General features: G+C 35.7%; 1 protein-coding gene across 1 annotated transcript; it reads right to left on the bottom strand.

Annotated features, from left to right (window-relative positions):
• Positions 1 to 2,396: 2,396 nt before the first annotated feature.
• LOC129001040 (uncharacterized) lies at positions 2,397 to 13,397 on the bottom strand. The gene is made up of 6 exons (XM_054428183.1): positions 13,284 to 13,397; positions 9,652 to 9,802; positions 5,840 to 5,979; positions 5,541 to 5,748; positions 4,392 to 4,542; positions 2,397 to 3,657 (listed from the first exon to the last, which is right to left on the bottom strand). The coding sequence occupies exons 2-6, from the start codon at positions 9,799 to 9,801 to the stop codon at positions 2,873 to 2,875; spliced, it is 1,434 nt and encodes a 477-aa protein (XP_054284158.1). The 5' UTR covers position 9,802; positions 13,284 to 13,397; the 3' UTR covers positions 2,397 to 2,872.
• Positions 13,398 to 13,621: the final 224 nt, after the last annotated feature.

The following is a 13,621-nucleotide window of genomic DNA, read 5'->3' as shown; positions in this document are numbered from 1 at the left end:
CCATCCTAAGTTTAACCCACAGATTAAAGTTAACCGAGATTAAGTTAAACTTGATTTGGGGAAAGCGGCCCTTAACAGCTGTTTCAATTAAACAAGTTGGTTCTGTTCTATGATGTGCAATAGCATTAAAGTTACAAGGATTACCAACAGGGTGCAGCACTGTTATTTTTTTTTAATTTATGACAACAGCTAATTTGCAACCAAAAGGTGAGTGAGCGTAGCTAACGAACTTCAACCTGGAGGCGAGTAAGCGTAGCGAACGAGCTAACCTGAAGGCAAGTAAGCGCAGTGAACGAGCTCCAACCTAAAGGTGAGTGAGCGGAGCGAACGAACTTCAACTATGACGTGATTGAGCCATGCGAACACGCTCACTTATGAAGTAAAACGGGGCAAAGCCCGCGGGTACAGCTAGTCTCTTTATAAATTAAAATAGGCTCAAAAATAAGCACGTAAAATGAATTTAAAGAAACGGTATCAGCATTCTGACACATACTTTCTCCAAAGTTTGTCAACAACCTTTATCATGTGTAAGCGGTGAGAAAAAATGGGATTTGTTCAAATTTGTTCAGACTACCGGTATGACATACTACATTTTTATCGAAATCGTTCGGGCCATTTTTGTCAAAATCCTATTTTTCTGTAATTTTATGGGGTTTTATGGGAAAATCCCATGAAAAATCAAAATTTAAAAAAAGGAAAAAACTATCAAAATTATAAGGGCCATAACATACTACAGTATGTTAAATCAAAACCGGATTTTTTCTAAAGTCCTATTTTTCATTATTTTATGGGTTTTATGGGAAAATAACATAATTTATAATAACTTTTGAACCACAATTTTTACAGAGATGGAATTTGTACCATTTTGTTCAGAATTTAAAGGGCTACAACATACTAAATTTTTATCAAAATCGTTCGGGCCATTTTTGAGAAAATCAGATTTTTCCGGTTTTTTATGAGAAAATCCCCATTAAAAATTAAAATTTCAAATAGTGGAAAAACCCCTGGAGATACCATGGATTAGAACCTACATACCAAATTTCATCGAAATCGGACCACAGGTGTAGTCCCTAGCTCTGTACACATCCAGACACACAGACATCACTTCGAAAACCACTTTTTTGGGTCCAGGGGGACCCAAAACGAATATATCCACTCAAAACTCAACTCGAAAATTTTGACGAAAACAATACTTTCTCCATATACTATGGTATAGGGGGAGAAAGTAAAAATTATAAAAAATAACCATGGGCATTATGGATTCCCATGCTGGTGACTAAATAACAACAAAATATGAACAGAAAATCAAAACAAATGGAAAATCCAATCACGTGTTTTATTTACAGTATGGGGTGAAAATTGAGAAGTCTGTACATAACATATTTTTGGTCGAGTTTTCGACTACTGGACGACCTCTAGTATAATAATAATAGATGATTTAAGTTTCTTATTGATTTTTTTTAGTACGGCAGACAAAAATCTTATGAATAAATTGCCGATATACAAAGGCTCATATTTTAAAGTTCTAGCCGATGATGACTTTTTACAATAAGATTTTTCCACCTTGTATTGTATTTATGGAACACTTCAGTGTTTTTATCTTTACAAACATAGTGAAGAGTATTTAAAATATACAAACCATGCACTGTAAAAATTGTTCTTTATAGTGTTGTTTTACAGACTTCTTATCCTTAAAATTTGTAATAGTATTGCATCCACAGATCATGCATATAAAAAATGTCCATAATTCGTGACCTCCAAGTAGCTGGATTACAGGACGATATAATTTTTTTCTCGAGTGCAGCAAAGGCAATTTGTACTTGTGCTACACATTATATTTTTCCTTCAGTTGTTGTAAAGTATATCAGTTATTGTAAAGTATAGAAATAATTAGTCTTTCAAACACTAAACACGTTTTAGGTTGGGGTTAAATCCAATCGTTGAACGAAATGCAAAACACTGTAACAGGTGATCGTAGTCGTAGTATCTGTTGTCAACTTAATTTCAAGCGTACACATATTACGTGCCTAATAAAAGCACAATGCTTTGTGTTGTTTGGTTGGAATACTGGAGTGCAAAAAAAAAAAAAAAAAAAACAGAGTGGCAAAAGTAAGTTAATGCAGCAATTAGCAACTTTCTGTACTATAATCCCTGCATGGAAGCCCACATTGTCAGGTGACTAGGACAATAACTATTTAATACATAGTATGGTTTTAGCCTGGTTTTGCGTACCATAAAATGTGCCTTAAGTTGCTTCAAAATGAATACTTAGTTAATAAATGAATAATTAGTTTCTTTGATACTAGAATAACATCAAATGCTATAGGAACATAATAAAAATAAATAAATGGGATATTATTATAATCAGGCAAGACGTTAATTTATAGTAATGTTTATTGACAGGTGCTTGCAGCAATTTACAAGTTAGTTTTACTAGCTGAATTAACAAAATGTATTTAACATTTACATCAGTTGGGAGCTGTGACTTACTAGTTCCTCATTTACTTATCCACTACAGAGTACAATTTGCAGTAAACAAAATATATTTTATAGTGCCATAAAAAAGAATTTATAGTAATAGAGGTACATAAATATTTCAACAATGTTTTTGTGTAAAACAGACAGAAAGAGATAATTAGTTTGAGATAATTGCTAAATTAAGTTTTAAAATTTACTCATATCTTTTGATCAAGAAACAACCAAAACAGGCTACTATTAACCAAGATAAACAAATAAAAAGAGTTATGTTCTGTTGCAGGAAGTATAGTTTTGTCACATTGGTGAAAAACTAAATAAAAATGTCACTCCATAAAAGTAAGAGGGTCACAAGGAACTCAAATAGTTCCTTCAGATTATTTCTTACCACATTTCTTCAGTAAATGTATTCATCAGATTCATATTCAGATGCATATTCTGCAGTAAACACTATTGGAGGCGCCTCAAAAGTATTGTCTAGTTGTGTCCTCTTCGGAGTGTTCTTTCCTGTTTTATAACATATTGTATCTATGGAGGCAACACGGAATCCACGGAATCCAGAATAACTTTCAATTGAAGTGTCAAAATGTATCCCACTGGTTACTGAACTTGACACACAGTAATGATCATGACTGTACCCGCAATAAAATGAGAGGCTCACTGAATAGCTTGAATTTGGAGACAAACGCACGTTCTTCATGGCATCAATTGAAATGGTATTGTTTGAAGCTCCTCCAAAGATTGGTCCTTGGTACCTCATCTCAGTAGGGGGTTCTGTCCCCTTTTGCATTGTTATTGTGCAACTGCACTGGTGTTGTTGACTACTGGAGCTCTTAAGCTTTATTGAACACAACTTAATTACGACTCCTTTAGTATTGATAGTTATTTTTGAATTATTAGCAGTTTTACGACGTGCATTGTTTAGGTTTAATCTTTGTTCCATCAGATCTGACAATGGTTCTTCCCGCTTTTCAATCTTGTTGCAGATTGTTGTCAGGTCAGGCTGTACTTTCTCAGTTCTCTGAGTTTCACCGATCAACTGAAGTTCATCATACGTCAGTACTCTTGTAGGTACCACTTGAGTCAACAAATCTTGGGCAGACAATGTACAGATTCGAATGTGTTTCAGATGGTCATTTAACTCATTCCTCAAGACTTCTCCGTTTTTCGACTCTCCTGAAACTGAAATATATAATTTGATGAAAGAAGTAAAAGCTATTCTATTAAAATTATGCCAACAATGACTAAAATTAAACTAAAATAAAATATCCGTTTCAGCAAACCTTAAAAGAAAATTGTGTTTATATGAATGGATTTTTACTCAACTGTTTCCATTACCAAGTCTTTTTCCCTTTCAATAACTTTAGATTGAACATGTAGCCTACTTAAGTTTGCTGCAACGGAAAAGGGAACAATAGTGTTATATATTAAATTTTAATTGTATATAAAATAATTAATAGGGAATAAATCAGTCATGTTTAAGGAAATATTTTAGAAAAAATCTAATTAGCCTGCAGGTTTGCTTCAACAATGGTATTATATTTAACATTTTTAAATTGTCCTGGACCGCTTTTGTGTATTTTAAAATTGAATGAATTCACGTAACACAACAAACATTTACAGCTCAGGAGTGTTACTCAACCAAATGGTCTTAGCACATTGTCTGATATTGTTTACAATCTGTGAGACAGACTTGTTACAACTGTAGGGTGTTGGGTTTACTAGTAGTGTTTTTCAGCCGCCTCAGTCAGGTCATTTGCAACTCATGAAAGCTTACCCTGTTTGTGGCAGAGTGGACATAAAATCTGAATGAAAACCTCGACAATAAAAAAAATTAAATCAGGAATTGTTTTGTCATTTAAATACTACAAAAATATTTAGGCACACATCAAATTGTGTGTGAGAACACTGATTACCTCTATGCCTAGCCCATTCAATGGCAGAGGTCCAAAGGTCAATTTCAGGTACATTGCACATCTCCTGTTGCAGAATTGTTAGAAAGCCGAGGGGAGACAGGTCAGGAAACTGAGGACTAGCCAAAACCTTGTCTGTTTCTGTCTGGAGTATCTGAATACAAGAACAATCATTTCAATTCAAACTTGCTAGAGGTAAATAGCAATTCAGTATTGTACTATGTAACCTTTACTTACTTTACGAAAAACACAGTTCACTCCCAATAAAACGACACGGTAATAGCTACTTCCCTATAGGGAAATTCGGTAAACAAATTCAAACATGCTCAACTCTCTTCAATCGCCTTGAAAACTTAAACCCAGTATAAAGTTAAATTTTATGACTAAAGATGCACATTGTCAGCAGTCGTGGATCCAGCTATAGACAGAGGGGGGGGGGGGTGAGATTAGAGGTAAAGCCTTCCCACATCGTCATATTATAATTCACAGTCACAGCAAATCCCTGAATAACCCTTTCGGTTACAAAACACCATCACTGACTACCTCGATCGCGGCAAAATCATGAACATCTATCTGTCGAATAGACATTATCGTTCCCTTCCAGTTCCACGTTCGTGGCTAAATTCTAATGATATCCCACTCTCACAGTCACGGAAACGTCATCAACGTCTTCTCTGATCGCGGTAAAATTGTGTTAATTTCTTGCGGTCGTATGAACACAGTCATTGTCGGGGCGGTCATGGCAAAACCCTAAATAACCCCAGTGGTAACTAACATCAACATCATCTTCCACGATTGCGGCAAAATTACAAACATCTCCTGCGGTCGTGCAGACATTATCGTCGTCTCCCGCGTTCATGGCTGAATTCTGATCATCTCCTGCGGCCATGCAGATATCATCCTTGCCTCCCATGGTCATAGAAACATCATCATCGTCTTCCATGATCACGACAAAATGTTGAAAATACATGCATTAAAAAAATGTCTATATGACTGAGGTGGAGGGTCACCCCCTTCGTCCACCCCCCCTTGGACCCGCCACTGCTCATCAGACAATTCATGACAGGTAGGAATCCTGTATGATGAAGTATACTGTATATAGCCATGTCATAAAACACAATCTCGGAGCTATACAAATTTGTACAAACTTACCTCATTAATCATTGAGTTTAGCTCGAGAACGGTGTAACAAGCGGGGTTATTCATAAGGCTGCAGATGTTGGTAAGGTTCAACAAAGACATCAGGCGGATTCCAAGTCTATTTTTTAACTTGGACATCAAATATTTGTCTGCAACGTATAACAAGTTGTCTGCTTCATCAAAGCTCAAGTTTTGAGTGTTATCGTAGCCATAGACAAATCTGAAAACAAATTATTTAAATAATTTTAAATTTCCACAAAATCTCAAAACTATTCAAGCACTTTTCTGATTGGCCGGGAGATTTAACTTACCTTAATAAGTTTTTAAAAGTTTGGGGGAAGACATCAGGCAGTTTAACATCATTTTTTTCTGCTATCTTTGAGTTTTGCAATTCTGCTCTGAAAACCACAGAGTGAGCCAGAAGCATCTTTTTCACCACTCCAATCCTCTCCTGCAAACAAACAATAACTGATAAAGAAGAATAAATAGTTTTGATGGGAAAATAAATAATCACTGGATAAATATTGGCTATTTATTTCCTGCTTGTTTTTTTAAGCAGCAAAGAGCAAACATAAGTTGGCCTATTTGTTACATGTGGTGTTATTTGTAAGCTTACAATAAATCTGGCATGTTTAAGCAAATATTCAAGTGTAGTTAAATCAGGTCAATATAAATTCTCTCAGGCTGCAGGTTAGCTGCAACATGGGTAACTGACTTAAATATTTAATTGTTCAATAATCTAAAAACTTCTTTTAAATAAAAACATTTTGTGTTGCTTAGCTTTAAGTTTTGAATCGACAAAGAAAGGTTTGACATAGCATACAGTTCACAATTTTTTTAACGTCTTAGGCAGTCTTTTTGACTAACATGGCAGCTAGTCAGTGGGATATGGCGTGTACTGTTATAAAAAGAAAGTTACAACATATGATAACAGTATATTTATGAAGGATTTTGTAAGATGTGGTGTTTCTGGGTCTATCTACAACAAGAGTCACCAACCTACAGCCTGCAAGCAGATTTTCCCCCCGATACCATGTCTCAGCTATACTGTGATTGTTTCAATGGTACCACTCGTTGCTATATCTTGCAGCCTCAGGGATACCGCGTGATCGTCTCTTGCAGTTGCGGTACCTAACACTCGTCACCGGTAAATACAATTTCGTTAAGTTGAAAGAGAACCAATTGAATAGAGTCAACGAATGGAGGGTCGGCAATAGGATATTGAATGAACTCTCGGCCCATGCTTAATTAGAGTACAATTCACTGTCATTTCTCGTTCAACAAAATTCTTGTACAATTCCTGGTCTATATTTCGAATGACTATAGTAAATAATAAGTATAGTAGGCATACATGTCTCTTACTTGCCTCTCAATTGGGAAAATTGGCAGGAAACATGTAGTGACCGAGTTACTAAAATACAGATCTGCCGAGTTAGAAGGAAATGAATAGATGAAATTAATCCTAACTATCACAACTAAAAATTGCATTGCAACCCTAAATATGCTGAAATATTTCATACTGAAAAAAAATTCTTATTTTCATGCTTTAGATTTGTTGCAAACTCCTGTATCGTGAAGTTTTCTTATCTGAACAGATTAAAAGTTCTCAAAGTACATGTTTTATGGTAGCTTTTATCAATAGCACTTTTTTTACAAATGAGTGATCAGTTTTTTTTACTTATCAAGTGATTCACACCCAAGATAAGAAAAGAAACATCTGTGTGTGAGCGCAGGAGTCTTAACTAGACTATAAAAATTACAAAAAAGTTTCCTCTAAAAGGATAGCTAAATAAATCAAGCCTGTAGTCTAACTTGATTGTTGCGGAAAAGACAAAAAAAAAACAAAGTTTTTGATGGATGAATTTGAAGCATTCATGTCAGTTTTCAGTTGGTAACTCACAGCTACTGCTTTTAAGATGGGGACACCCCCTATGTGTGTATTTTAACCCAAAGTGTGAGTGAAGGATGAGTGTAAAATGAAGTGTGATGACTTTTGTAGCTTTGTTACTGACTAAGACCAGCTATCACTTGGTAATGAGATTAAGTAAACTGTCGTAATAGTTCTGAAATAGCACTGCATTTCTTCCTCAATATACACTACATGGAACTGTAGTCCACATTAATGCTGGACTAAAGCTATACTGAATTTGATCAATGAGCTTTGTGTCATTATATTTATATTGGTGTCATTATGTTTCATTATTTAAACGAAATTAGATGTAAACTACGTTTAAATTCATTTTTGTTTTTCCTAACATATCGAAAATTTTACCTCTTCATCTTCTAAAAAACATTTACCATGCATACATAGCCTTCAATCTATTCTACAATTTGGGAACCTAGCGTGGGGTGGTGGCTATAAAAGTATTCTGGCCCCTATCCAAATTATTCAAAAAAGCCATTATAAAAATTGCTCTACGGAAACCTCACCACTACCCCTCAGAATATGTCTTTGATGAGTTCAAAGATTTTAATCTTTCACAGCTTTATATAAGATCATTAATTATACAGGGTGTCCATATAAAGCGTTTCAGGACTTTGGGAAATGAATCCTCATACTAAAAGGAAGAAAAAAGTTAATGTGAAGGTATGTCCGAAAATGCATATTTACCCAAACATCCACCATTTTGTTCTTTATAAAAAAATATTTTTATCTGTGAAGTTTTTCATTCGATGATCATGAAATTTGGCAACCATGTTAAAATACACAAGACCTATTATAGAAAAAATGATAAAGTTGTTCCGATTGTAAATTTCAAAAGGCCGTTTGAATTTTTATAACTTAAATAACTCAAAAACGGCTTTAGCCATGAGAATTCTATGAAAAAACGCCAAGAATAATATCTTTTAGCATTTCCAATTCCCTATCACAAAATACCAAGATCAAAAAGCTCGGACAAAAGATAACTGAAATATAACGTTTTTTGTGTAAAAATAAGGCAAAGTTAGTCGGGACTCGGGAACCCTTAATTTTACCTGGTCCTACAGCTAAAAAAGTTCTATTTCAGTTGTTAGTTGCTCGATATTTTTGATCTTGGTATCGTTTGATAGGTGCTAAAAAACCGTGACAAATGCTAAAAAACATATTCTTGACATTTGTTAATAGAATTAGCTGTTTTTGAGTTATTTAAGTTATACAAATTCAAACAGCCGCCATTTTGAAATTTACAATCGGAACAACTTTATTATTTTTTCTATAATAGGTCTTGCGTATTTTAACATGTTTAAAAAATTTCATTATCATTGAATGAAAAAAACTGCACAAATACAAATATTTTTATAAAAAAATATGGTGGATAACTGGGTAAATATGCATTTTCGGACGTACCTTCACATTAACTTTTTTCTTCCTTTTAGGAAGAGGATTCATTTCCCAAAGTCCTGTGAATAGTTTTTTAAGGACACCCTGTATACATTTTCAAAAACAAAAATTCCCTCTTTAAACAAACTTCTCACAACTATCTTACAAAATTTGCCTTAAACACCGGGATAGAGTTACCTAAGATCACTAAAAGTATTAATAAAAGGTCTCCTCAGTACATTGCAACTGATATTTTTTCAAAATTCCCGACTCAGCTTAAGAATCCGGAGCCGTGCAGTCTGCTAAAATATAAAAAAACTTGTAAACAAATAGTTAGTGAAAGTCAGACGCGGGCATATCGACAGCTATTTCGTATCCATGTATTCCTTCTAACGCCCTCACAGTCAAATACAACGATGTATGGCTGTCAGGCTGTGTCGTTTGTGTGCGTACCATGACTGTGAGTGAGCAAAAGGTTCCTAGGACATGCAGGGACGGCTTAACTAATGGATCTGTGGAGCCAGCATCCGCCTGATTTCCTGGTGCAACTGAGCTGAAGTGTGTTGTGTGTGTGCGTTTTATAATTTTAATTATTAATTAAATTTTCTATCAAATAAGATGATTGACTGCTCATTCCCCACCTATGTGGAGAATAATCCATCTCTGTTTGTTCAATTCTGTGTAACAAATATTTGTGTTTTTGATGGAATAAAGTATTTTTCATTTTATTTCATTTACTAATTTTAAAATATTTTCAGCAAGAGCTACTTAAGTAGGCTGCAACCTATAATCAGATGTTTTTAAACTGTATTATTAGTTTACCGTGTCTCCAACTTCAGGGTTTCCCACTACGAAGTAGCAGTTGTACTGCTCTTCAGGGTCAAACAGAAAGGTGATAAAATCAGGATCTGCACCTGCCACAACCACTTCCATTCCACTGGCCTTAGCCGCGGAACCAGGCCCTAGTGACATCCTGCAAACAATCACAGCATTTTTTTACTAACTTAGGCTTATTCAATAGTATATGAAAACCCTTAAGATTGTCTTACCTGCACCCAAGGCTAAAGGCCTTGGGCTCCAGCTCCTCCAGCAGGACCCTGTCTTCCGGTGCACCACACAAACACTACCCACCAAAACTGACACCCTGATCAAGTAAGTGCACTGGCCTACTTAAAGCAACAGCCTTCTGTAGGTCAGCACAAGTTATTGTTCGACAACATTACCAGCCTACTCACACAACATTGCCAAACACTTCCTCCTCCCATTACAAAACTATTACTTAAGTTGTTTATAAAATAGAAAATGTTATAATAAACAATAACAATACATAAGTTAAGTTCTGTGGATAATAAAAACATAATTTTTATAGCCTACATATACAGTACCGCACTAAATTATTGTATAAAAAAAAAAAAATGCAATAACTCAGTGTGTGACATAGAAAAACCTTTGGTCTTATGTAAATAGAAAAACGCAATAAACTTAGTATGTGAAATAAAACCCCTATGGTGTAGGCCTAATTGAAAAATGAATCATTTGTTAGTCAGGCGACAGCCCTGCCAAACGCAAACTATGGTTTTTATAACCAAAAATATAGTGACCCGGGGTTGGAGGTAAGCCCTTCCGTGATGCGCCCGATGGAAGGCTAACCAGCGATATCCTTAGTTAACCCTCCAAGTGTCTCTAGTTTTGGTCTTAATGTTCGCCCATTTATTGCGCAATCGCAGGGTTTTATTAAAATGTATCTTAGAAACTTAAAAAACAATGTAAAGTATACTGTTTCATATATAATTTTGTTTGGAAAATTATGGGCTTCAATGTAACATATAAAACATTACAAAAAAAAATGTTCAACATTTTTTGTGGGGTTAACATTTCTCAAAAATTATAAAATAAATGAAAAAAATTTATGTTTGCGCTCAATAAATTGTTATAATTTATAGGTCTACAAATATTTTAAAATAGCCACTTTGTTCAGAATTTTATGAGGTTTCCAAAAATATAATAATATAAGGAAGTAACTTAGGTTTGCAAATAAATAAGTTATGGGCAAAAAACAGATTTTGGTACATAGCATTTAGCTTTCGGTACATAGCATTAAGCTAAGAATGCATAGCCTAACCATAGCTAGGAATCTGGCTGATAATTTACATCAATATCACTACCTACTTCTTCAGGATCATCAACCAGCCCTTCAAAATCACTTAAATCTTCTTATAATGCACCACGTATATCACTACTTTTGATTTTTAACACTAAAACAATGATAAACGTAATAAAACACATCAGTCATCGGTGCGAGGTTAACCAAGCTGTTTACAAATACGCACGTCAGCTGTCTGCTACAATATTTTCGGAACTAAAATGAAAAGCGTATAGAAACAGACATAAGGAGAAAGCTCTGAATCTGCTGAAAAAAAACGATACCTAACTCGATCCAGTTCAATCCGATTCAGTCAGTCCCAGAGCCGTCGCCGTAAACAGTGTTTGTGAGTCGCAAAAGCGACACATAACACTACAGCGGATGTGTTATGAGTCGCTTTTACGACACATAACACTCGGAGGGTTAATAGCCTTTCACTGTGAAAAAAAATGGTAGGTAGGCCTATATTTGGATTCGGGAGGTAAAAAACTATTAAGTAAGATCTAGGCTATCAAAATTTAAAATTCTTTTGGAGGTGCCTAACTTTTAAGTTATTAGTAATTACCAAGATATTAACTTAGGTTAGGCACAAAGCAAAATATAATGGAACACGTTTTAAGAAGTCAAAGGACTACATTTCTTTAAGTTCATTTAACAAGAACTAAAATCAATTACTTAAGCAATTAGGCTTAAATAGACTAGAGAAATGTGATACACAGAGGATACGCGTCCAGTAAACTTAACCGGACGTGGATTAAGCGTCCAGCAGTCACGTCACCAGGTTGTGGGATCCCGGAACGCCATTACCACAACGATCTTTAAATAATATGATAAATTATATGTCGATCAACATCTCAGCTGGCAGGACCACGTTGACTACCTCTGTGGAAAACTATCTTCTGCACACCACGTTGTTCGAAGAATTAGAGCCATCGCCAATGAAACTACAGCATTAATAGCCTACCACTCCCTCTTTTGTTCACATTTGCGTTATGGGATTGCTGCATGGGGATCCACAGCGGACAGGAACATGGAACGCATCCTCACCATCCAAAAGAAGACCATAAGGACAATCTTTCAACTGCCAAATCATGAACACTGCAAGCCGATCTTCAGAGAACACAAAATCCTTACAGTTATATCCCTGTACCTGTTGGAATCCATCACACTTGCAAAACAATCGACACCTACCCTGAGATCAGAACAACATTCATACAACCTCCGCAACACACATAACATAGACCTGCCACAACATCGATTGCAGAAATTCAACAATAGTCCTCACTACTCTGGCTCTTACTTCTTCAATTTATTACCACCACAACTCAAAACCATCAAAAAACCTGTCACCTTCAATAGTAAACTAAAACAATACTTAACAGATAGGCCATAATACACAGTCTTCGAATTTATTGTGGAGCACACTTTCCAACACCTGAGACGTGAATAGGCCTACAAACCCATCATCCCCTGAAGTTTGATCAGGAAGAAGTTTGACGATTCCCCGATCCCTGGATTGTGGAGAAGACACCGGATGGTAAATGGTAAATGGTGATACGATTTACAGCCATCAGTGTTCATGGTGTAGTGGATAGTGCTCGGCTGATATAGCCTACAAGAATCCCGTCGGTGTCAAAGATTTTGCTTTGAATGCCATTTCTTCTTAACTGTAAGTTAGGTAACTTAGGTTTTATCTTTTGTTAGAATTTTTGTCATTTATAATTTTATGAACAGCATTTAAGTAATCCTTCATTCGATTTTTTCACTAACTTATCAGCAAGTTTGGTTGGTTAGGTTAATTGACAGTTCTTAACTGCCAGATGCCTAATCCACGTCCGGCTAACTTACTGGATGCGTATCCTCTGTGATTGTGATAATCTAGGTTAGCCTAGGCCTAAGTTAGGTACCGGTAGTCTAAGGTTGTTTTGTTAATTCATTTACTGTAGGCCTACGCCTAACTTATTTATTTCATATCAACGGCAAGAGCCAATTTCTACTAGTTTGATTTGTGAACAGCAAAATACCCACACTGCTAACTTACCTAGACACAAATTTCCTATCCCTATGCCTGGAATTTTTTGTACGTAGGAGGGTGGTAGGAGGCATAGGCTGAGTACATCATAAGACATGACATTTATTGATCTTAAGAGGTTATCACGTGCAATGCAATCGATCTTGTCATGAGAAATTGAATTAAATCTCACGAATTAGCCTACATTTCCATTTGACATTCCTGCTAAGGCCTTATGTTAGGTAGATACTGTACAGTGATACAACTAAGTAGGTCTATACAGTTTTTCTGGTCTCTTACCTTGCTTCTGACTTCTACTAGGCTACCACTACACTTCTGAAGTGGCAAGTAGAAGATGGTAGAAGTTAGTTGTTAAACCTCTCTCCTTCTACTTGTTCGTTGTCGTATTTAAACAAACTTTACAGAAGAAATGAAATATAATTCCTGGAACATGAGTATCCAATGTGCTAGAAGTCAGAAGTGCGCTATGCTCAGTGTGCTGTACTCTACTCTGTACTGTACTGCTCAGTGCTGCTCACTGCTGTCGCTGCTCGCTGGGTCGCTAGTAGTAGTAGTTAGTAGTGTTCGGTATCGAACATCGATGTTTGGAGGTCGATGTTCGATGTTTTTACCATCGA

This window comes from Macrosteles quadrilineatus, unplaced genomic scaffold, assembly GCF_028750875.1.
Source record: "Macrosteles quadrilineatus isolate MER2022 unplaced genomic scaffold, UCM_ALF_1.0 Scaffold_8__2_contigs__length_117827958, whole genome shotgun sequence".
Classification (NCBI taxonomy): domain Eukaryota; kingdom Metazoa; phylum Arthropoda; class Insecta; order Hemiptera; family Cicadellidae; genus Macrosteles; species Macrosteles quadrilineatus.
Note: the sequence above shows the minus strand (reverse complement) of the source record. Positions and strands in the feature narration are given on the sequence as shown.

Bases quoted from the DNA above. Each gene is read 5' to 3' on its own strand.
- LOC129001040 (XM_054428183.1), bottom strand. From the start codon at position 9,801: ATGTCACTAGGGCCTGGTTCCGCGGCTAAGGCCAGTGGAATGGAAGTG. The intron at 5,980-9,651 runs GTAAACTAATAA...GTTTGTTTGCAG, and splicing joins ACCCTGAAGTTGGAGACACG to GAGAGGATTGGAGTGGTGAA. The intron at 5,749-5,839 runs GTAAGTTAAATC...ATTTGTTTTCAG, and splicing joins ACTTTTAAAAACTTATTAAG to ATTTGTCTATGGCTACGATA.